Raw genomic sequence first — 24,474 nt, 5'->3', positions numbered from 1 at the left:
TATGGGGGTTTCAATGGGGTCTGTGGGGTTTATGGGATTTGTGGGGTTTATGGGGGTTTCAATGGGGTCTGTGGGGTTTATGGGAGTTGTGGGATTTATGGGGTTTATGGGGTCTTTGGGGTCCGTGGGATTTGTGGGGTTTATGGGGATTCGTGGGATTTTTGGGGTTGATGGGGGTTTCAATGGGGTCTGTGCGGTTTATGGGATTTGTGGCGGTTATGGGGATTCGTGGGATTTTTGGGGTTTATGGGGGTTTCAGTGGGGTCCGTGGGGTTTGTGGGGGTTTCGCGGGTTTTTCGGGCTTTATGGGGTTTTTCGGGACTTCATGGCCTTTGTGGGGTCCCAGTGACCCCACAGCGCCCCCCCCCCCCCCCCAAAGTCCTCGGGGCCCCCCGGAGCCCCCAGAGCGCCCCAAATCCCCCTCGCTGCTTTTGGGGCCGCCCCAAAACCGCCCCAAGCCACGCCCACCCCGCCATGGCCACGCCCCCACGCTGAGCTCACAGCTGACGTCACCCCTCCCGCGTTTTGGCCGGGGGCCACGCCCCCATTGCCATATATGGTGCGGGGCCACGCCCATGGAAGGGGCGGGGCCGGCCAGAGCGCGCGCGCGCGCGGGATTCGAACGCGGCGCCCGAAAACGGCCGGAAAAGGCGGGAAAAGGATCCCGGAATTCCCCGGGTGGGAAAAGGATCCCGGAGTTCCCTGGGTGGGAAAAGGATCCCGGAGTTCCCTGGGATCGGCACCTGGAAAAGGATCCCGGAATTCCCGAGAGGGAAAAGGATCCCGGAGTTCCCTGGGATCGGCAGCGGGAGCGGGAAAAGGATCCCGGAATTCCCGAGAGGGAAAAGGATCCCGGAGTTCCCGAGAGGGAAAAGGATCCCGGAGTTCCCGAGAGGGAAAAGGATCCCGGAGTTCCCTGCGATCGGCACCTGGAAAAGGATCCCGGAATTCCCCGGGCGGGAAAAGGATCCCGGAATTCCCCGGGATCGGCAGCGGGAAGAGGATCCCGGAGGTCCCCGGGATCGGCAGCGGGAGCGGGAAAAGGATCCCGGAATTCCCGATCGGGAAGAGGATCCCGGAGGTCCCCGGGATCGGCAGCGGGAAGAGGATCCCGGAATTCCGGAGCGGGAAGAGGATCCCGGAATTCCCCGGGATCGGCAGCGGGAAGAGGATCCCGGAGCGAGGTGGGACCGGGGGCTCTTCCTGGGAACCGCCGGGGTCCCCAAATCCCGGGACCCCCCCCCCCCAATTCCCAAATCCCATCCCCGGGCTGGGATCCCCCCGCCTGGGGCCGTCCCGGATCCCGGATTTTGGGGATCCCCCCCCAATTCCCGCATCTGGGACTGCCCCATTCCCTGGTTTGGGATTTGCTCCCCCCCCGAGCTGGGATTCCCTGGGATCCCCTCCATCCTCCAGTTTGGGATCCCTCCCGTCCGGAACTTCCAAAAATTCCCGAATCTGGGACCTCCCAAATCACGGGACCCCCCCCCCAAATTCCCAAATCCGAGACCCCCCAGTTCCCAAATCCAGGCCCCCGTAATTCCCAAATCCGGGGTTTCCCAATTGCCAAATCTGGGACCCCCCCCAATTCCCAAATCCTGAATTTCTCCAATTCCCAAATTTGGAGTTTCCCCAATTCCCAAAATTTCCCCAATTCCCAAATCCACCTCCCCCCAATTCCCAAAATTTCCCCCAGTTCCCAAATCCAGCTACCCCCAGTTCCCAAAATTTCCGTCAATTCCCAAATTCAGGATTTCTCCAATTCCCAGGCCCCCCCAATTCCCAAAATTTCCCCCAATTCCCAAATCCAACCCCCCCAATTCCCAAATCCAGGATTTCTCCAATTCCCAAATCCAACTCCCCTCAATTCCCAAAATTTCCCCAAATCCAACACCCCCAATTCCCAAAATTTCCCCCAATTCCTAAATCCAACTCCCCTCTATTCCCAAATTTTCCCTCAATTCCCAAATCCAGCCCCCCCCAATTCCCAAAATTTCCCCCAATTCCCAAATCCAGACCCCCCCAATTCCCAAAATTTCCCCCAATTCCCAAATCCAGCCCCCCCAAATTCCCAAATTTCCCCCAATTCCCAAATCCAGACCCCCAATTCCCAAAATTTCCCCCAATCCCCAAATCCAGCTCCCCCAGTTCCCAAAATTTCCCCCAATCCCCAAATCCAGACCCCCAAATCCCAAAATTTCCCCCCAATTCCCAAATCCAGACCCCAGTTCCCAAAATTTCCCCCAATCCCCAAATCCATCTCCCCAAAATTTCCCCCAATTCCCAAATCCAGGCCTCCCCCCAAATTCCCAAATCTATCTCCCCCAAATTCCCAATATTTCCCCCAATTCCCAAATCCACCTCCCCTCAATTCCCAAAATTTTCCCCAATTCCCAAATCCGGGATTTCCCCAATTCCCAGATCCTGAATTTCTCCAATTCCCAAATGCAGGATTTCCCAGTTCCCAAATTTTCCCCCAGTTCCCAAATCCAACTCCCCTCAATTCCCAATATTTCCCCCAATTCCCAAATCCAGCCCCCCCCCCCCAAATTCCCAAATTTTCCCCCAATTCCCAAATCCAGCCCCCCCCCCAAATTCCCAAATTTTCCCCCAATTCCCAAATCCTCCCCCCCGGTGCCATTGGGGTCCCTCCACGTCCCCTGGTGCCCCGCAGGATCGGGATCGGGATCGGGATCGGCTCCATGGACGCCTTCCAGTCCCCGACGGCCTCGTCCCGCCGGGACAAAGAGGGTGAGGAGCCCGGGACGGGCCCGGGAGGATCCCAGAGGGATCGGGTGATCCCAGTGGGATCGGGATGGGCCCAAGGGGATCGGGATGAGCACAAAGGGATCGGGATGGGCCCAAAGGGATCGGGATGTTTGATCCAGGATTGTTCCCAAAGGGATAGGGATGATCCCAAGGGGATCGGGTGATCCCAGTGGGATCGGGATGGGCCCAGTGGGATCGGGATGATCCCAGAGGGATGGAATGATCCTCTGGGATGGCCCAAAGGGATCGGGATGTTTGACCCCAAAATGGTCCCAGTGGGATCAGGATGTTCCCAGAGGGATGGAATGATCCTCTGGGATGGGCCCAAAGGGATCGGGATGATCCCAAAGGGATCGGGATGGGCCCAATGGGATTGGGATGATCCCAGAGGGATGGAATGATCCTCTGAGATGATCCCAAAGAGATCGGGATGTTTGACCCCAAAACGGTCCCAAAGGGATCGGGATGGGCCCAATGGGATCGGGATGGGCCCAATGGGATCAGGATGATCCCAGAGGGATGGAATGATCCTCTGGGATGGGCCCAAAGGGATGGGGATGATCCCAAGGGGATCGGGATGTTTGATCCAGGATTGTTCCCAAAGGGATCGGGATGGGCCCAAGGGGTTGGAATACTCCTCTGGGATGGGCCCAAGGGGATGGGGATGATCCCAAGGGATCGGGATGGGCCCAAAGGGATCGGGATGGGCCCAAGGGGATGGAATGATCCTCTGGGATGATCCCAAAGGGATCGGGATGTTTGACCCCAAAATGGTCCCAAAGGGATCGGGATGTTTGATCCTGGATTGTTCCCAAGGGGATCGGGATGTTCCCAAGGGCTCGGGATGGGCCCAAGGGGATTGGGATGTTTGATCCAGGATTGTTCCCAAAGGGATCGGGATGGGCCCAATGGGATGGGGATATTCCCAAAGGGATCGGGATGGGTCCAAGGGCATCGGGATGGGCCCAAAGGGATCGGGATGGGCCCAAAGGGATCGGGATGGGCCCAAGGGAATTGGGATGTTCCCAATGGGATCGGGATGGGCCCAATGGGATCAGGATGATCCCAGAGGGATGGAATGATCCTCTGGGATGATCCCAAAGAGATCGGGATGTTTGACCCCAAAATGGTCCCAAAGGGATTGGGATGTTTGATCCAGGATTGTTCCCAAAGGGATGGAATGATCCTCTGGGATATTCCCAGTGGGATCGGGATGGGCCCAAGGGGATCGGGATGTTCCCAGTGGGATCAGGATGGGTCCAATGGGATCGGGATGGGCTCAAAGGGATGGAATGATCCTCTGGGATGGGCCCACGGGGATCGGGATGATCCCAAGGGGATTGGGATGGTCCCGAAGAGATCGGGATGTTTGACCCCAAAATGGTCCCAAAGGGATCGGGATGATCCCAAAGGGATCACGATGGGCCAAAGGGATCGGGACGTTTGACCCCAAAACGGCCCCAAGGGGATGGGGATGGGCCCAAAGGGGTCGGGATGTTTGATCCTGGAATGATCCCAGAGGGATCGGGATGTTTGATCCCAAAATGTTCCCAAAGGGACTGGGATGGTCCCGAAGGGATCGCGATGGCTCCAAAAGGATTGGGATGTTTGATCCTGGGATGTTCCCAAAAGGATCGGGATGTTCCCAAGGGGATGGGAATGTTTGATCCCGGGATGTTCCCAAAAGGATCGGGATGTTCCCAAGGGGATGGGAATGTTTGATCCCGGGATGTTCCCAAAAGGATCGGGATGTTCCCAAGGGGATGGGAATGTTTGATCCCGGGATGTTCCCAAAAGGATCGGGATGTTCCCAAGGGGACCGCCGGGACCCCAGGGGCTGTTCCAGGGGAACGCCCTCATCCCAAACCCGGGATCACGAATGGGAAGGGCCTTGGAAGGATCCCGGGGATGAATTCCAGAGGCTGCTCCAAGCCCTGGCCGACCTTCCCTGGGACAATCCCGCAGATTCCCGGGAAAACTGCCAGTGCCTCCCCCTTCCTCCTCCTCCTCCTCCTCCTCCTCCTCCTCCTCCTCCTCCCAGTTTTATCCCTGAGCACATCCCAGTGGGAAATCCCTGGGATCGGTTTCCCATCCCTGTTCCCATCCCCATTTCCCATTTCCCATCCCCATTCCTGTTCCCGTTTCCCATCCCTGTTTCCCATTCCCGTCCCCTTTCCCAATCGCTGTTCCCCATTTCCCATCCCCATTCCCATTTCCCCATTTCCCGTCCCCATTCCCATTCCCATTCCATTTCCCATTTTCCATCCCCATTTCCCATTTCCCATCCCCATTTCTCATTTCCCGTTCCCATTTCCCATCCCCATTCCCGTTCCCATCCCCATTTCCCATTCCAGTTCCCATTCCCTATTCCCATTCCCCATCCTTGTTCCCATTTCCCATTTTCCATCCCCATTTCCCATTTCTCATCCCCATTCCCCATTTCCCATCCCCATTTCCCATTTCCCATCCCTGTTCCCATTTCCATTTCCCATCCCCATTTCCCAAGCCCAGTTCCCATTCCCCATTCCCATTTCCCATTCCCGTTCCCATCCCCATTTCCCATCTCCGTTCCCAATTCCTGTTCCCATCCCCATTTCCCATTCCTATTCCCACTCCTATCCCATTTCCCAATCCCCATTTCCCATCCCTGTTCCCATCTCCCGTTCCCGTTCCCATTTCCCATCCCTGTTCCCATTTCCATTTCCCATCCCCATCCCCATTTCCGTTCCCATTCCTATTCCCGTTCCTATCCCATTTCCCAATCCCCATTTCCCATCCCTGTTCCCCATCCCCATTTCCCATCCCTGTTTCCATTTCCCATCCCCATTTCCCATCCCCATTCCCATTTCCCGTTCCCCAATCCCCATTCCCCATTTCCCATCCATGTTCCTACTTCCCATCCCCATTTCCCATTCCCATTTCCCGTTCCCCATTTCCCATCCCCATTCCCAATCCCCATTTCCCATTTCCCATCCCCGTTCCCATTTCCCATCCCCATTCCCATCCCTGTTTCCATTTCCCATCCCCATTTCTCATTTCCCATTCCCGTTCCCATTTCTCATCCCCATTTCCCATCCCCATTTCCCTTTCCCATTCCCGTTCCCATTTCCTGTTCCCATTTCCCGTTCCCCATTCCCATTTCCCGTTCCCATTTCTCATTTCCCATCCCCGTTCCCATCCCCATTTCCCATCCCTGTTCCCATTCCTGTTCCCATTCCCTTTCCCATTTCCCATTTCTCATCCCCATTCCCCATTTCCCATCCCCATTCCCCATTTCCCGTTCCCCATTTCCCATTTCTCATCCCCATTCCCCATTTCCCATTCCCATTCCCATTTCCCATCCCAGCTCCTCGTGCTGCCCGGAATTCCCCTCAGGATTTGGGGCTGGATCTGCGGGATCTCTGTTTTTTCGGGAACGAGCCCCCCCGGTGCTTTATGGGATTTTTGGGATTTATTTTCCCACCCAGGGAACGGAGCTGGAATTTGGGAAAACAAAGGGAAGGGTTGGGAGGAGCTTTCCTAAAAATCTGACTCGGGATTGGGCTCGGAGCATCCCGTGGGAACCCTGGGATATTTTGGGAATTCCAACCACTCCCGGCTCCGCCGAGGATCCGTGACCCCGGAATCCGCCGGGATTTAAATCCCAGCGGGAATGAGGACTCCAGGGCTGGAAATTCCAGGCGGGAATCGTTCCCCAAATCCAACTGAACTTCCCCCGGAAGCTCGAGGCCGTTCCCTCCCGCTCCGTCGCTGATCCCCGAGGAGCAGATCCGGGATCTCCCGATCCCAGCGGGATTCTCCGCTCCCAGCGGGATTTCCCGCGGGATCACCGGGAATTTTCCCCGCAGAGCCCGGCCCCGTGTCCGTGACCATCCCGGCCTCTCCCTTCATGCAGAAGTTGGGATTCGGCACCGGCGTCAGCGTCTACCTGATGAAAAGGTTGGGAATCGTTATCCCGGGAAATCCCACAGAGGATCCCGGCTTTCCTCCCCGTGGATGCGGAGCCGGGGCAGGGATCTGGGATTTGGGGAGCCAAGGGAGGGATTTGGGGAGCCAGGAAGGAGCCTGGTGTTTTGGGATAAGCCTGTCCCGGCTGGAATTCCGGGATTTGGGCTCCATTCCTGGGAATTCCAGGGATTTGGGCTCCATTATTTTGGGATATCCCTGTCCTGGCTGGAATTCCGGGATTTGGGCTCCATTCCTGGGAATTCCATGGATTTGGGCTCCATTCCTGAGAATTCCAGGGATTTGGGCTCTGTTATTTTGGGATAACCCTGTCCCAGCTGGAATTCCAGGATTTGGGCTCCATTATTTTGGGATAACCCTGTCCCAGCTGGAATTCTGGGAATTTCAGCTCCATTCCTGGGAATTTCGGGATTTTAGGCTCCGATATTTTGGGATATCCCTTTCCCGGCTGGAATTTCGGGATTTGGGTTCCATTCCTGGGAATTCCAGGATCTGGGCTCCATTATTTTGGGATTAAAACCCTTTCTCAGCTGGAATTCTGGGAATTTTGGTTCCATTCCTGGGAATTCCGGGATTTTGGGCTCCATTATTTTGGGACAGCCCTTTCCTGGGTGGAATTCCATGGATTTGGGTTCCATTCCTGGGAATTCCAGGATTTTGGGCTCCATTCCTGGGAACTCTGGGAATTGGGCTGAGTTATTTTGGGATAACAATCTCCCTTCTGGGATTTTGGGCTCTGTTATTTTGGGATAACCCTGTCCCAGCTGGAATTCCGGGATTTGGGCTCCATTCCTGGGAATTCCTGGATTTTGGGCCCCGTTATTTTGGGATAATCTTCTCCCTGGCTGGAATTCTGGGATTTGGGCTCCATTCCTGGGAATTTCAGGATTTTGGGCTCCATTATTTTGGGACAACCCTTTCCCAGCTGGAATTCCAGGGATTTGGGCTCCATTCCTGGGACTTCGGGGATTTTGGGCTCCATTATTTTGGGATTAAACGCCTTTCCCAGCTGGAATTCTGGGATTTGGGCTCCATTCCTGGGAATTCCGGGATTTTGGGCTCCATTATTTTGGGACAACCCTTTCCCGGCTGGAATTCCAGGGATTTGGGTTCCATTCCTGGGAATTCCAAGGATTTGATCTCCATTCCTTCCCTCCACCTGGAAACGGGAACGGATAAAAATTCCCCGAGAATTCCCCGGGGGGGGGGGGGGGGGGGATTCGGATCATTCCCGTCCCGCGGCGGGGGTCGGATCCCTCCCCCAGATTCCTCAGGAATCCCGCGCCAGCCCCGGCTGTTCCCGGTGGGAATTCCGTGGGAATTCCCGAGGTTCTCCTCCCACTCCCCGGCCAGGTCTCCGCGGGGATTGTCCCGCTCTCCGTGGGCCGTGAAGAAAATCAACTCCGGCTGCTCGCGGAGCCAGCGGAGCCTCTTCCAGCGGAGGCTCCGGGAGGAGGCGCGGACGCTCCGGAACCTGCGGCACCCCAACATCGTGGGTGGGTGGGTGGGAATTCGCCGGGAACGGAGGGGCGGGATCCGGGGGGAGGGAGGGGCTGGATCCATGGGAATGGAGAGATTGGATTCGCCGGGAACGGAGGGGCGGGATCCGTGGGAACGGAGGGGCTGGATCCATGGGAATGGAGAAATTGGATTCGCCAGGAACGGAGGGGCGGGATCCGTGGGGATGGAGGGGCTGGATCCATTGGGAATGGAGAGATTGGATCCGTGGGGATGGAGGGGCTGGATCCATGGGAAAGGGTTGGATCCGTTGGGAATGGAGAGATTGGATCTGTGGGGATGGGGATGGATCCATTGGGAATGGGGTTGGATCCATGGGAATGGGGCTGGATCCATTGGGAATGGAGAGATTGGATCTGCTGGGAACGGAGGGGCGGGATCCGTCGGGATGGAGGGGCGGGATCCGCTGGGAATGGAGAGATTGGATCCGTGGGGATGGGGATGGATCCATTGGGAATGGGGATGGATTCATTAGGGAATGGAAGGGTTGGGAATGGAGGGGTTGGATCCGTTGGGAATGGAGAGATTGGATCCGCTGGGAATGGGGCTGGATCCATTGGGAATGGAGAGATTGGATCCGTTGGGAATGGAGGGGCTGGATCCGTTGGGAATGGAGAGATTGGATCCGCTGGGAATGGGGCTGGATCCATTGGGAATGGAGAGATTGGATCCGTGGGGATGGGAATGGGATCCATGGGAATGGGGATGGATTCATTAGGGAATGGAAGGGTTGGGAATGGAGGGGCTGGATCCATTGGGAATGGGGATGGATTCATTTGGGAATGGAGGGGTTGGATACATGGGAATGAGGATGGATCCACAGGAATGGGGATGGATCCATTGGGAATGGAGGGGTTGGGAGTGGAGGGGTTGGATGTTCTGGGAATGGGATTGGATCCATTGGGAATGGAGGGGTTGGATTTGTTGGGAATGGGATTGGATCCATTGGGAATGGAGGGGTTGGATTTGTTGGGAATGGAGGGGATGGGGCCAATTCCAGAGGGAGATGAGGGGGATTTGGGATCGGGGAATTCCAGACCTCCCAGTGCCTCTGGAATTCCCAGGGAAGCCGGGGCTGCTCCCGGATCCCTGGGAGCGTCCAAGGATGGATCTGGAGCTCCCTGGGATCGTGGGAGGGGCCAGGGTTGGATTGGGATGGGATTGGAATCCATGAATCCCACCCGGAGCGTTCCATGATTGCGGCTGCTCCCCCATTCCCATGGATCCCATTCCCACGGATCCCATTCCCATGGATCCCATCCCATGGAGCTCATCCCATTGCCATTCCCATTCCCATGGCTCCCATTCCCATGTCTCCCAGGGTTCCCATTCTCATGGATCTCATCCCATCCCCATTCCCACAGCTCCCACGGATCCCATACCCACGGCTCCCACGTCTCCCATTCCCACGTCTCCCATTCCCATTCCCACGTCTCCCATTCCCATTCCCACGGCTCCCATTCCCATGGATCTCATCCCATTCCCATTCCCACGGCTCCCATTCCCACATCTCCCATTCCCATTCCCACGGCTCCCATTCCCACGTCTCCCATTCCCATTCCCACGTCTCCCATTCCCATTCCCACAGCTCCCATTCCCATGGATCCCATTGCCATTCCCATTCCCACGTCTCCCATTCCCATGGATCTCATCCCATTGCCATTCCCATTCCCACGGCTCCCATTCCCAAGGATCCCATCCCCATTCCCATGGATTCCATTCCCATGGCTCCCATTCCCATTCCCACGGATCCCATTCCCACGGCTCCCATGGCTCCCATTCCCACATCTCCCATTCCCACGGCTCCCATTCCCATGGATCTCATCCCATTGCCATTCCCATTCCCACGGCTCCCATGGATCCCATTCCCATGGATCTCATCCCATTCCCATTTCCATGGATACCATTCCCACGTCTCCTGTCCCCATTCCCACATCTCCCATTCCCATGGCTCCCATTCCTGCGTCTCCCATTCCCATTCCCACAGATCCCATTCCCATGGCTCCCATTCCCATGGATCTCATCCCATTCCCATTCCCACGGCTCCCATTCCCAAGGATCCCATCCCCATTCCCACGTCTCCCACGTCTCCCATTCCCACATCTCCCATTCCCATGGCTCCCATCCCCATTCCCACATCTCCTGTCCCCATTCCCACGGCTCCCATGGCTCCCATTCCCACGTCTCTCATTCCCATGGCTCCCATTCCCATTCCCACGGCTCCCATTCCCACATCTCCCATTCCCGGATCTCCCATCCCATTCCCATTCCCACGGCTCCCATTCCCATGGCTCCCATCCCATTCCCATTCCCACATCTCCCATTCCCATGGCTCCCATCCCATTCCCATTCCCATATCTCCTGTCCCCATTCCCACGGATCTCATCCCATTCCCACGGCTCCCATTCCCATGGCTCCCATCCCATTCCCATTCCCACGGCTCCCATTCCCACGTCTCCCATTCCCACGGCTCCCATTCCCATGGATCTCATCCCATTCCCATTCCCACGGTTCCCATTCCCACATTTCCTGTCCCCATTCCCACGGCTCCCATTTCCACATCTCCCATTCCCGGATCTCCTGTCCCCATTCCCATTCCCACGGCTCCCATTCCCATTCCCACGGATCCCATTCCCACGGCTCCCACGTCTCCCATTCCCACGTCTCCCATTCCCATTCCCACGGCTCCCATTCCCATGGATCTCATCCCATTCCCATTCCCATGGCTCCCATTCCCATGGATCTCATCCCATTCCCATTCCCACGGCTCCCATTCCCACATCTCCCATTCCCATTCCCACGGCTCCCATTCCCACATCTCCTGTCCCCATTCCCACGTCTCCCATTCCGACGCTTCCCGCCGCCGCCGTTCCCAGGGTACCGGGCGCTGGCGGAGGCTGCGGACGGGAGCCTGTGCCTGGCCATGGAGTTCGGGGGGGAGCGATCCCTGCACGAGCTGATCGAGGAGCGCCGGGAGCGCGGCCTGGGCGCCTTCCCCGCCCACACCATCCTGCACGTGGCGCTGAGCGTCGCCAGGGGCCTCCAGGTACCGCCCCCGGAGCGCCGGGACAGCGCCGGGAGAACCCCGGGATTGCGGGGAAACCCTGGGAGTGCGGGAGAACACTGGGAGAGCACCGGGAGAACCCTGGGAGAACCCCGGGAGAGCACCGGGAGAACCCCGGGAGAGCACCGGGAGAACCCCGGGAGAGCACCGGGAAAACCCCGGGAGAGCACCGGGAAAACCCCGGGAGAACCCCAGGAGAACCCCGGGAGAGCACCGGGAGAACCCTGGGAGAACCCCGGGAGAGCACCGGGAGAACCCCGGGAGAGCACCGGGAATCTGGGAGAATTCCAGGATTCTGGGAGAACCCCGGGAGTGCGGGAGAGCACCGGGAGAACCCCGGGAGAGCACCAGGATTGCGGGAAAACCCTGGGAGTGCGGGAGAACCCCGGGATTGCGGGAGAATTCTGGGAGTGCGGGACAGTGCCGGGACAGCACTGGGAGAACCCCGGGATTGCGGGAAAACCCTGGGACTGCGGGAGAGCACTGGGAGTGCTGGAGAGCACTGGGATTCTGGGAGAATTCCAGGATTCTGGGAGAATCCTGGGATTGCAGGAGAGCACCAGGAGTGCAGGAGAGCACCGGGATTGCGGGAAAACCCTGGGATTCTGGGAGAACCCCAGGACTGTGGGAGAACACCAGGATTGTGGGAGAATCCCGGGATTGCGGGAGAGCACTGGGACAAACCCCGGGAGAACCCCAGGATTGCGGGAAAATCCTGGGAAGTGCGGGAGAGCACCGGGACTGCGGGACAGCACCGGGAGAACCCCGGGAGAACACCGGGATTGCAGGAGAAACACCGGGAGTGGGGGAGAGCACCGGGATTGCGGGAAAATCCTGGGAGTGCCGGAGAGCATCGGGATTCTGGGAGAACCCCGGGATTGCGGGAGAGCACCGGGAATCTGGGAGAATTCCAGAATTCTGGGAGAACCCCAGGATTGCGGGAGAAACACCGGGAGTGCGGGAGAATTCCAGGATTCTGGGAGAGCACCGGAAGTGCGAGAGAACGTTGGGATAGCACCGGGACAAACCCCGGGAAAACACCGGGATTGCGGGAGAAACACTGGGATTGCGGGAGAGCACCCGGATTCTGGGAGAGCACCGGGATTGCACGAGAAACACCGGGAATCTGGGAGAATTCCAGGATTGCGGGAAAACCCCGGGATTGCGGGAGAATGCCAGGATTGCGGGAGAAGACTGGGATTCTGGGAAAACCCTGGGATTGTGGGAGAGAACCGGGAGCGCAGGAGAACATCGGGATTGTGGGAGAGCACCGGGATTGTGGGAGAGCACTGGGTGGGATTGTGGGAGAACTCTGGGATTCTGGGAGAATTCCAGGATTCTGGGAGAATCCCGGGATTGCGGGAGAGCACCGGGAGCGTGGGGGAACACCGGGATTCTGGGAAAACCCCGAGATTCCAGGAGAACCCCGGGATTCTGGGAAAACCCTGGGATTCTGGGAGATCCTCGGGATTCTGGGAAAAAGGGGAGCCAGGGCGGCTTCCCAGCTGCTGGGGGGGTTGGGATAGGGATGGGGATGGGGATGGGTGGGATCCTGGGAAGGAATTCCCGGCTGGGCTGGAATTCCCAGAGGATCCCTGGGAGTGTCCCAGGAAAGGTTGGAGCGCTCTGGGATTGGGGTTGGAATGGGATGGGATTGAAGATCCATGGATCCCACACAAACCATTCCGGGATTCTGGGATCAAGGACACTCAGGATCCATCCCGAGGGATTTTTATGGAATTTGGGGATGGAAAAGGGAAGGGAGACCCTTCCTGGAGTCCCAAATTCCCAGGGAGTTCCCAAAATTCCTTCTCCAGGAGGAGTCGGGATGGGGATGGATCCAATCCTGGGTTGGCAGAGCCGGGAATGGAGGGAATTCCCTGGAAAGGGGAGCCTGGGGTGGGATTTGGGCCGGAATTCCCGGCTGGGCCGGAATTCCCAGAGAATCCCTGGGAACGCCCAAGGAAAGGTCGCAGGACTGGGCCGATCCCTGAGATCCCCCCAATCCACGGATTCCCGGCCGTGTCGAGGCTGGATCCGGGATTTCCCCTCCCCGGCTGCCCCGATCCGACCGGCGGCTCTCCTTCCCGGCCTTCCCGGCGTTCCCGGCGTTCCCGGGGCAGTACCTGCACACGGAGCAGCGGCTGCTCCACGGCGACATCAAATCCCCCAACGTCGTCGTCCGCGGCGCCTTCGAGGCCGTCAAGATCTGCGACGTCGGCGTCTCCCTGCCCCTGGATGAGAACCTGACCGGTGCGGCCCCCGGAATTCCCGGGAATGGGGGGGTCCCGTCCCTTGGGTCCCCTTCCCAAGGATCCCATTCCCATGGATCCCATTCCTTTTCCCAAGGATCCCATTCCCATGGATCCCATTCCCAATCCCAAGGATCCCCTTCTCAAGGATCCCATTCCCATGGATCCCCTTCCCATTCCCATGGATCCCATTCCCATCCCCAAGGATCCCCTTCCCATTCCCATGGATCCCAATCCCAAGGATCCCATTCCCATGGGTCCCCTTCCCAAGGATCCCCTTCCCATTTCCATGGATCTCCTTCCCATTCCCATGGATCCCATTCCCATGGATCCCCTTCCCATTCCCATGGATCCCATTCCCATGGATCCCCTTCCCATTCCCATGGATCCCATTCCCAATTCCGATCCCTTTCTGAATCCCGTTCCCAATCCAAGCCCATTCCCAATCCAATCCTATTCCCAATCCCATTCCCAATCCTAATCCCATTGCAGGAAGCGATCCCAGTCCCACTCCTGATCCCATTCCCGATCTAATCCCATTCCCGTTGCAGTGGGTGATCCCATTCCCAATCCCGATCCCATTCCCACTCCTGATCCCGTTGCAGTGAGCAATCCCATTCCCACTCCCAATCCCATTCCCATTCCTGATCCCATTCCCACTCCTGATCCTGTTCCTGTTGCAGTGGGCGATCCCATTCCAAATTCCATTCCCAATCCGATCCCTTTCCTAATCCCAATCCCATTGCAGTGGGCAATTCCATTCCCACTCCCGATCCCGATCCCATTGCACTGCACAATTCCATTCCTGTTCCCACTCTCGATCCCAATCCTGTGGCAGTGAGCGACCCCATTCTCATTCCCACTCCCAATCCTATTCCCAGTCCCATTGCAGTAAGCGATCCCATTCCCATTCCGGATCCCTCTCCCAATCCCGATCCCATTGCAATGAGTGATCCCATTCCTGATCCCAATCCCGTGGCAGTGAGCGACCCCATTCCCATTCCCATTCCCATTCCCGTCTCCACTCCCATTTCCATTCCCGTTCCCACTCCTGTTCCCATTCCTGTCCCCAGTCCCATTCCAATCCCCGTTCCCATCCGTGTTCCCATTCCCCGTTCCCATTTCCATCCCCGTTCCCATTCCCATTTCCCATTCCCATCCTCATCCCCAACCCCATTCCCACCCCCAACCCCATTCCCATTCCCGTCCCCATCCCCGTTCCCATTCCCCATTCCCATTCCCCATTCCATTTCCATCCCCGTTCCCATCCCCATTCCCATTCCCATCCCCAACCGCATTCCCATTCCCCATTCCCATTCCCCATTCCATTTCCATCCCCGTTCCCATTCCCATCCCCAACCGCATTCCCATTCCCCATTCCCATTTCCATCCCCATCCCTATCCCCATTCCCATTCCCATTCCCCATCCCTATTCCCATCCCCATCCCCGTTCCCATTCCTGTTCCCATCCCCATTCCCATTCCTGTCCCCGTTCCCATCCCATTTCCCATCCCCAACCCCATTCCCATCCCCAACTCCATTCCCATTCCCATTCCCCATTCCCATTCCCATTTTTGCCATTTTCCCATGTTCCTGTTTCCCATCGACTCCCGTCGTTTCCCATTGATTCCCATCGCCGATTCCCGTCGCCGTTTCCCGTTGCCGTTTCCCGTCGCCGATTCCCGTCGTTGATTCCCATTGCCGGTTCCCGTTGCCTATTCCCGTTGCCGTTTCCCGTCGCCGATTCCCGTCGTTGATTCCCGTCGCCGATTCCCGTCGCCGTTTCCCGTTGCCAATTCCCGTTGCCGTTTCCCGTCGCCGATTCCCGTCGTTGATTCCCGTCGCCGATTCCCGTCGCCGTTTCCCGTTGCCGATTCCCGTCGCCGATTCCCGTCGCCGATTCCCGTTGGCGTTTCCCGTTGCCGTTTCCCGTTGCCGTTTCCCGTTGGGGTTTCCCGTTGCCGGTTCCCGTCGCCGATTCCCGTTGGCGTTTCCCGTTGCCGGTTCCCGTTGCCGTTTCCCGTTGCCGATTCCTGTTGCCGATTCCCGTTGCCGATTCCCGTCGTTGACTCCCGTTGCCAATTCCCGTTGCCGGTTCCCGTCGCCGTTTCCCGTCGCCGTTTCCCGTCGCCGTTTCCCGTCGCCGTTTCCCGTCGCCGTTTCCCGTCGCCGTTTCCCGTCGGGGTTTCCCGTCGCCGTTTCCCGTCGGGGTTTCCCGTCGGCGTTTCCCGTCGCCGTTCCCCGCTGCCGGTTCCCGTCGGCGCGGCGGCAGTGGCGGACGGCTCCCTGCGCTACGTGGGCACGGAGCCGTGGCTGCCGCCCGAGGCGCTGCCCCCGCCCGGGGCCATCTCCGACCGCGCCGACGTCTTCGCCTTCGGCCTCACGCTCTGGGAGATGCTGGCCCTGAGCGTGCCCCACCTGCCCCCGGCGCCCAGCGGCTCCCCAGGTATGGAACGCCGGGAATTCCCCCCGGGAACGCCGGGAAAACCCCCCGGGAATGCTGGGAAAACCCCCTGGGAATGCCGGGAAAACCCGCAGGAAATGCCGGGAAAACCCCCCGGGAACGCCGGGAAAACCCCCCGGGAATGCCCCTCAGGAATGCTGGGAAAACCCCCCTGGGAATGCTGGGAAAACCCCCTGGGAATGCTGGGAATTCCCCCTGGGAATGCCGGGAATCACCCCTGGGAATGCCAGGAAAACCCCCTGGGAATGCCCCTCAGGAATGCTGGGAAAACCCCCCGGGAATGCTGGGAAAACCCCCTGGGAATGCCGGGAAAACCCCCCGGGAATGCCGGGAATCCCCCCTGGGAATGCCAGGGAATCCCCCTCAGGAATGCCGGGAAAAGCCCCCTGGGAATGTCGGGAATCCCCCTCGGGAATGCCGGGAAAACCCCGCAGAGAACGGCCGGGAAGGGATTCGGGTTTTTGGGAAAGGGAGGGAGGGACGGGAATGGGATTCCCGCTGGGAAAGGGGGGGTGGGGTCCTGGGAAGGGATTCCCGGCGGGGCTGGAATTCCCAGGGAATCCCGGGGGGTGTCCCAGGAAAGGTTGGAGCAGCCTGGGATTGGGATTGGAGCACGATTGGAATGGGATGGGATTGGAGATCCATGGATCCCACCCAAACCATTCCGGGATTCTGGGATCGAGGACACTCAGGATCCATCCCGAGGGATTTTTATGGAATTTGGGGATGGAAAAGGGAAGGGAGAAACTTCCTGGAGTCCCGAATTCCCAGTGAAGCCCCTGGATCCCAAAATTCCTTCTCAAGTCGGGATGGGGATGGATCCAATCCAGGAGAGCTGGAGAGGGATTTGGGAAAAGGGCCTGGAATGCCAGGACAGGGAACGGCTCCCACTGCCAGAGGGTCGGGATTTGGGGATTTTGGGATCTTGGGAAGGAATTCCCAGCTGGGAGGGAGTGAAGGGGCTGGGCCAGAATTCCCAGAGGATTCCCAGGAACATCGGGACATGCCGGGCAGGGATCGGGGCCGGTGTTCCTGGGATCCACTCCAAATGGCTACACCCTGCTGCCATTCCAGACGGTTGGGATCTGGGAATCTTGGAATTTCAGGATCTTGGAGGCTTGGGATTGTGGGATCTTGGGATTTCAGGATCTTGTAGTCTCAGGATCTTGGGATTTTGGGATCTTGGGAAGGAATTCCCAGCTGGGAGCGAGGGGAGGGGCTGGGCCAGAATTCCCAGAGGATTCCAGGGAACTTTGGGACGTGCCGGGCGGGGATCGGGGCCGGTGTTCCTGGGATCCTCTCCCCACACCGGCTCTCTCCCACTTCCATTCCAGAGGGTTGGGATTTCAGGATTTTGGAGTCTTGGGATCTTGGAGTCTTGGAGTCTTGGGATCTTGGGATTTTGGGATCTACAGATCTTGGAATCTTGGGGTTTTGGGATCTTGGGAAGGGATTCCAGGGAACTTTGGGACGTGCTGGGCTGGGATCGGGGCCGGCATTCCCGGGATCCTCTCCCCACACCCGCTCTCTCCCGCCGTCGTTCCAGACGGTGACGATGATGATGATGACGAGGACGAGGATTCCCTGTCGGAGGACTCGTGGGACGAGGCGGCGTTCCGCGCGGCGCTGGGCTCGCGGCCGGCGCTGCCGGCGGCGGCGCTGGATCCGGCGCAGGCCGCGGTGCGGGAGCTGTTCTGCGCCTGCACCGCCGCCCCGCCCCGGCAGCGCCCGCCGGCCGCGCGCATCGTCCGCGCCCTGGAGAGCCGGCAGCGGCCCTGAGCCCCGGCGGATCACCGAGCCGGGATCACCGGGAAAACGGGGCTGGGATCACCGAGCCGGGATCACCGGGAAAACGGGGCTGGGATCATGGAGCTGGAATTTCCTGGGAAAACGGGGCTGGGATCACCGAGCGGGGATTCCCGGGAAAACGGGGCTGGGATCACAGAGCTGGGATCACCGGGAAAACGGGGCTGGGATCACAGAGCTGGGATTTCCCAGGGATCACCGAGCCGGGATCACCGGGAAAATGGGGCTGGGATCACCGAGCCGGGATCACCGGGAAAACGGGGCTGGGATCACCGGGAAAACGGGGCTGGGATCACCGAGCGGGGATCACCGGGAAAACGGGGCTGGGATCACCGAGCCGGGATCACCGGGAAAACGGGGCTGGGATCACCAGGAAAACGGGGCTGGGATCACCGAGCGGGGATCACCGGGAAAACGGGGCTGGGATCACCGAGCCGGGATCACCAGGAAAACGGGGCTGGGATCACCGAGCAGGGATTCCCGGGAAAATGGGGCTGGGATCACCGAGCGGGGATCCCCAGGAAAACGGGGCTGGGATCACCGAGCTGGGATCACCGGGAAAACGGGGCTGGGAGCACCGAGCTGGGATCACCGGGAAAACAGGGCTGGGATCACAGAGCTGGGATTTCCCAGGGATCACCGAGCCGGGATCACCGGGAAAACAGGGCTGGGATCACCGAGCCGGGATCACTGGGAAAACAGGGCTGGGATCCTGGGAAAACAGAGCTGGGATCACCGAGCCGGGATCACCGGGAAAACGGGGCTGGGATCACCGAGCCGGGATCACCAGGAAAACGGGGCTGGGATCACCGAGCTGGGATTTCCCAGGGATCACCGAGCCGGGATCACCGGGAAAACGGGGCTGGGATCACCGGGAAAACGGGGCTGGGATCACCGGGAAAACGGGGCTGGGATCACCGAGCCGGGATCACCGGGAAAACGGGGCTGGAATTCCTGGGAAAACGGGGCTGGGATCCTGAGAAAACAGAGCTGGGATCACAGAACTGGGACTTCCCAGGAAAACAGGGCTGGGATCACGGAGCTGGGATCTCCCGGGAAAATCGAGCTGGGATCACCGAGCAGGGATCACCGGGAAAACAGGGCTGGGATCACCGAGCGGGGATCCCCTGGGAAAACGGGGCTGGGATCATGGAGCTGGGATTTCCTGGGAAAACGGGGCTGGGATCCTGGGAAAACAGAGCTGGGATCCTGGGAAAACAGAGCTGGGATCACGGAGCTGGGACTTCCCAGGAAAACGGGGCTGGGATCACCGAGCGGGGATCCCCTGGGAAAACGGGGCTGGGATCACCGAGCTGGGATCTCCCGGGAAAATGGGGCTGGGATCACCGAGCGGGGATCACTGGGAAAACAGAGCTGGAATTCCTGGGATTATGGAGCTGGGATCCCCAGGAAAACAGGGCTGGGATAATGGAGCTGGGATTTCCTGGGAAAACAGGGCTGGGATCACGGAGCTGGGATCCCCTGGGAAAACAGAGCTGGAATTCCTGCGATCACGGAGCTGGGATCCCCAGGAAAACGGGGCTGGGATTCCCGGGAAAACAGAGCTGGGATCACGGAGCTGGGATTTCCCGGGAAAACTGAGCTGAGATTTCCCAGGAAAACAGAGCTTGGATTTCCTGGGATCACAGAGCTGGGATTTCCCGGGAAAACAGAGCTGGGATCACGGAGTTGGGATCACAGAGCGGGATTTCCCGGGAAAACGGGGCTGGGATTCCTGGGAAAACAGAGCTGGGATCCTGGGAAAACAGGGCTGGGATTTCCTGGGATTTCAGAGCTGGGATTCCTGGGATTACAGAGCCTGGAATTCTCTGGCATTCCACAGCCCAGAATTCCCAGGATTTCCTGGGATTCCAGACCCCGGAATTCCCAGGATTCCAGAGTCCTGAGAGCCTGGAACAATGGAGCTGGAATTCCCAGGATTCCAGAGTTTGGCATTCCCCAGGATTCCAGAGCCCAGAATTCCTGGGATTCTGGAGGTGGAATTCCAGGGATTTCAGACCCCAGAATTCCCGGGATTCCAGAGCCCTGACTGCTTGGGGTAACGGAGCTGGGATTCCTGAGTTCCAGAGCCCGGAATTCCCAGGATTCCAGAATTTGGCATTCCCAGGATTCCAGAGCCCAGAATTCCCAGGATTCTGGAGCTGCAATTCCCAAATTCCCAGAACTGGAATTCCCAAACTCCCAGAGCTGCAATTCCCACATTCCAGAGCTGCAATTCCCAGATCCCGGAGCTGCAATTCCCACATTCTGGAGCTGCAATTCCCAAATGCAAGGGCTGGAATTCCCACATTCCAAAGTTGGAATTCCCAGATCCCGGAGCAGCAATTCCCACATTCCAGAGCTGCAATTCCCAAATTAATTCCAGAGCTGCAATTCCCAGATTCTGGAGCTGCAATTCCCAAATTCCAGAGCTGGAATTCCCAAACTCCCAGAGCTGCAATTCCCACATTCCAGAGCCGCAATTCCCAAATTCCAGAGCTGGAATTCCCAAATTCCAGAGCTGCAATTCCCAAATGCAAGGGCTGGAATTCCCACATTCCAAAGTTGGAATTCCCAGATCCCGGAGCAGCAATTCCCACATTCCAGAGCTGCAATTCCCAAATTAATTCTGGAGCCGCAATTCCCAAATTCCAGAGCTGGAATTCCCAAATTCCAGAGCTGCAATTCCCAGATTCTGGAGCTGCGATTCCCAAATTCCAGAGCCGGAATTCCCAAATTCCAAAGCTAGAATTCCCGGATCCCGGAGCTGGAATTCCCAAATTCCAGAGCTGCAATTCCCACATTCCGGAGCTGCAATTCCCAAATTAATTCCAGAGCTGCAATTCCCGGATTCTGGAGGTGCAATTCCCACATTCCAGAGCTGCAATTCCCAGATCCCAGAGCTGCAATTCCCAAATTCCAGAGCTGGAATTCCCAAACTCCCAGAGCTGCAATTCCCAAATTCCAGGGCCCGGCATCCAGGAAATCCAGTTCTTAGGATTGGATTTTTTTCCTCCGGGGTTTGGATTTTCCCGAGTTTTTCCCTGGATTTTCCCTCTCCCAGGGCAGAATTCCCCTCCTTTTCCAGCTGGATTTTCCCTTTTTTTGGGCTGGAATTTCCCGACTTTTCCCGTCGGATTCTCCCTCGATTTCAGCTGGATTTTCCCACTTTTTAGGGGTTGGATTTTCCCTCTTTTCCAGGTGGGATTTTCCCAGGTTTGGGGATGGATTTCCCTCGTTTTCCCTCTTTTTGGGCTTTGGATTTTTCCCGGTTTTTTAGGGTTTGGATTTTCCTTCCTTTTGGGACGGATTCTCCCTTTGCAGTTGGATTTTCCCAAGTTTTTTCCTGGATTTTCCCTTTTTTTGGGCTGGATTTTCCCTCTTTTTCCATTTGGATTTTCCCTCTTTGCAGTTGGAATTTCCTTCTTTTTTTTATTCCAGTTTTCCCTCTGGGGTTTGGATTTTTCCCAAGTTTTTTCCTGGATTTTCCCTCTTTTTTTGGCCTGGATTTTGCCAAGTTTAGGGCAGAATTCCCCTTCTTTTCCAGTTGGATTTTCCCTTTTTTTTTGGCCTGGATTTTCCCTCTTTTTCCAGGCAGGATTTTCCCTCTTTGCAGTTGGAATTTCCTTCATTTTTTAATTCGAGTTTTCCCACTTTTCCAGGTTTCATTTTCCCTCTTTTCCAGGCAGGATTTTCCCCTCTGGAATTTCGATTTTTCCCAATTTTTTTCCTGGATTTTCGCTCTTTTTTTGCGCTGGAATTCCCCAACTTTTCCCACTGGATTTTCCCTCTTTTTGGCTTCGCTCTTCCCTCATTTTTAATTGCACATTCCCAGTTTTTTTAGGTTGGATTTCCCTCGTTTTCCCTCTTTTTGGGGTTTGGATTTTCCTTCCTTCTGGGACGGATTCTCCCTCTGGAATTTGGGTTTTCCCAAGTTTTTTTCCCGGATTTTCCCAAGTTTTTAGGGTTGGATTTTCCCTTTTTTAGGTCGGATTTTCCCTCTTTTTCCAGCTGGATTTTCCTTCTTTCTTCACTCGGATTTTTCCCTCTGGAATTTGGATTTTCCCAAGTTTTTTCCTGGATTTTCCCAAGTTTTTAGGGTTGGATTTTCCATTTTTTTCCAGCTGGATTTTTCCTTCTTTCTTCTCTCGGATTTTTCCCTCTGGAGTTTGGATTTTCCCAAGTTTTTTTTCCTGGATTTTCCCAAGTTTTTAGGGTTGGATTTCTCACCTTTGGGGTTTGGATTTTTCCAGTTTTTTTCCCTGGATTTTCCCACTTTTTTTTTCCCGGTTGGATTTTCCCTTTTTTTTTTTTTTTTTGGGCTGGAATTCCCCGACTTTTCCCGTTGGATTTTCCCAAGTTTTCCCTCAGGAATGTTCCCAATAAATGGATTTTTTGTTCCTCTCTCTCTTTGGCCTCGGTGGATTTTTCCTTGGGATTTGGGTGCTCTGAGGGGGGAACATCCCAAAAAAAATCCCAAAATATCCCAAAAAACCCCAAAATATTCCCATAAAACCATGGAATATCCCAAAAACCCCAAAATATTCCCATAAAACCTTGGAATATGCCCAAGAAACCCAAAATATTCCCATAAAACCTTGGAATATCCCAAAAACCCCAAAATATTCCCATGAAACCTTGGAGTAATGTCAGAAATTTATGGAATATTCCCCAAAAAACCTTGGAATACCCCAAAAAACCTGGGAATATTCCCATAAAACCTTGGCATATCCCAAAAAACCCAAAATATTCCCATGAAACCCTGGAATATTCCCATAAAATCTTGGAGTATCCTCAGAAAATCAGGGAATATTCCCATGAAACCTTGTCATATCCCAAAAAAACCTGGAATATTCCCATAAAACCTTGGAATATCCCAAAAAACCCAAAATATTCCCATAAAACCTGGAATATTCCCATAAAATCTTGGAGTATCCTCAGAAAATCAGGGAATATTCCCATAAAACCTTGGAATAGCCCAAAAAAATGGAATATTTCCATAAAACTTTGGAATATCCCAAAAGAACTGGGAATATTTCCATAAAACCTTGGAATATTCCTAAAAAAAACCCTGGAATATTGCATAAAACTTTGGATTATCCCCAAAAAACACAAAATATTCCCATAAAGCCTTGGAATAATGTCAGAAATTTATGGAATATCCCCAAAAATCTGGAATATCTTAAAAAAAAAAACCCAAAACAAAAACAAAACCCGGGAATATTCCCATAAAACCTTGGAATATCCCAAAAAACCCAAAATATTCCCATAAAACCTTGGAATATTGTCAGAAATTTATGGAATATCCCCCAAAAAACCTTGGAATATCCCAAAAAAACTGGGAATATTCCCATAAAACCTTGGAATATCCCAAAAACCCCAAAATATTCCCATGAAACCTTGGAGTAATGTCAGAAATTTATGGAATATTCCCCAAAAAACCTTGGAATATCCCAAAAAAACTGGGAATATTCCCATAAAACCTCGGAATATCTCAAAAAAAACCTGGAATATTTCCATAAAACCTTGGAATACCCCAAAAAAACCCAAAATATTCCCATAAAACCGTGGAATATTGTCAGAAATTTATGGAATATCCTCCAAAAAACCTTGGAATATCCCCATGAATTCATGGAATGCCATAAAACCCCGAAATATTCCCATAAAATCTTGGAATATCCTCAGAAAATCCAGGAATATTTCCATGAAAGTTTGGAATATCCCAAAAAAACCTGGAATATTTTCATAAAGCCTTGGAATATCCCCAAAAAACCCGGGAATATTCCCATAAAACCTCGGAATATCCCAAAAAAACCCAAAATATTCCCATAAAAGCTTGGAATATTGTCAGAAATTTATGGAATATCCCCCAAAAAAACTTGGAATATCCCAAAAAAAACTGGGAATATTCCCATAAAACCTCGGAATATCCCCCCAAAAAACTGGAATATTTTCATAAAACCTTGGAATACCCCAAAAAAACCTTGGAATGTTCCATAAATCCTTGGAATGTCCTCAAAGCCTTGGAATATTCCCAAAAAAACCCTTGGAATAGCCTCAAAAAAAAACCTGAATATTTCCATAAAACTTTGGAATATTCCCAAAAAAACCCCCTTGGAATATCCCTAAAAAAAACCTAAAATATTCCCAAAAAAACTTGGAATATCCCAAAAAAACCCTGGAATATTCCCATAAAACCCTGGAATATTCCCATAAAACCTTGGAATATCCCAAAAAAACCTTGGAATATCCCTGAAAAACCTGGAATGTTCCCATAAAACCTTGGAATATTTCCATAAAACCCTGGAATATTCCCATAAAACCTTGGAATATTCCCATAAAACCCTGGAATATTCCCATAAAACCCTGGAATATTCCCATAAAACCTTGGAATATCCTCAGGAAATCCTGGAATGGCATCAAATCCCAAAATATTTCCGTAAAACTCCGGAATATTCCCAAAAATCCACGGAGCGGCGTCAAGAAATCCGGGAGTCTGGCCATGAAGCCTTGGAATGGCGCCAGGAATCGATGGAATATCCCAAAAAAATCCTTGGAATATTCCCATGAAACCTTGGAATAACAGGAAACTTGGGATAGCGACAGGAATTTATGGAATATTTTCAGAAAAACTT

The 24,474-nt window shown here is 55.3% G+C and overlaps 1 protein-coding gene across 1 annotated transcript; it reads left to right on the top strand.

Annotated features, from left to right (window-relative positions):
- The first annotated feature begins 1,114 nt into the window (after positions 1 to 1,114).
- Positions 1,115 to 17,812, top strand: PBK (PDZ binding kinase). Its single transcript, XM_053969205.1, has 8 exons — positions 1,115 to 1,184; positions 2,675 to 2,751; positions 6,618 to 6,708; positions 8,089 to 8,231; positions 11,130 to 11,299; positions 13,441 to 13,570; positions 15,842 to 16,015; positions 17,580 to 17,812. The coding sequence occupies exons 2-8, from the start codon at positions 2,703 to 2,705 to the stop codon at positions 17,810 to 17,812; spliced, it is 990 nt and encodes a 329-aa protein (XP_053825180.1). The 5' UTR covers positions 1,115 to 1,184; positions 2,675 to 2,702.
- Positions 17,813 to 24,474: the final 6,662 nt, after the last annotated feature.

The sequence above is a fragment of the Vidua macroura genome, unplaced genomic scaffold, assembly GCF_024509145.1.
Source record: "Vidua macroura isolate BioBank_ID:100142 unplaced genomic scaffold, ASM2450914v1 whyUn_scaffold_135, whole genome shotgun sequence".
Lineage (NCBI taxonomy): Eukaryota > Metazoa > Chordata > Aves > Passeriformes > Viduidae > Vidua > Vidua macroura.
Note: the sequence above shows the minus strand (reverse complement) of the source record. Positions and strands in the feature narration are given on the sequence as shown.

Bases quoted from the DNA above. Each gene is read 5' to 3' on its own strand.
- PBK (XM_053969205.1), top strand. From the start codon at position 2,703: ATGGACGCCTTCCAGTCCCCGACGGCCTCGTCCCGCCGGGACAAAGAG. The intron at 6,709-8,088 runs GTTGGGAATCGT...CTCCCCGGCCAG, and splicing joins AGCGTCTACCTGATGAAAAG to GTCTCCGCGGGGATTGTCCC. The intron at 16,016-17,579 runs GTATGGAACGCC...CCGTCGTTCCAG, and splicing joins GGCGCCCAGCGGCTCCCCAG to ACGGTGACGATGATGATGAT.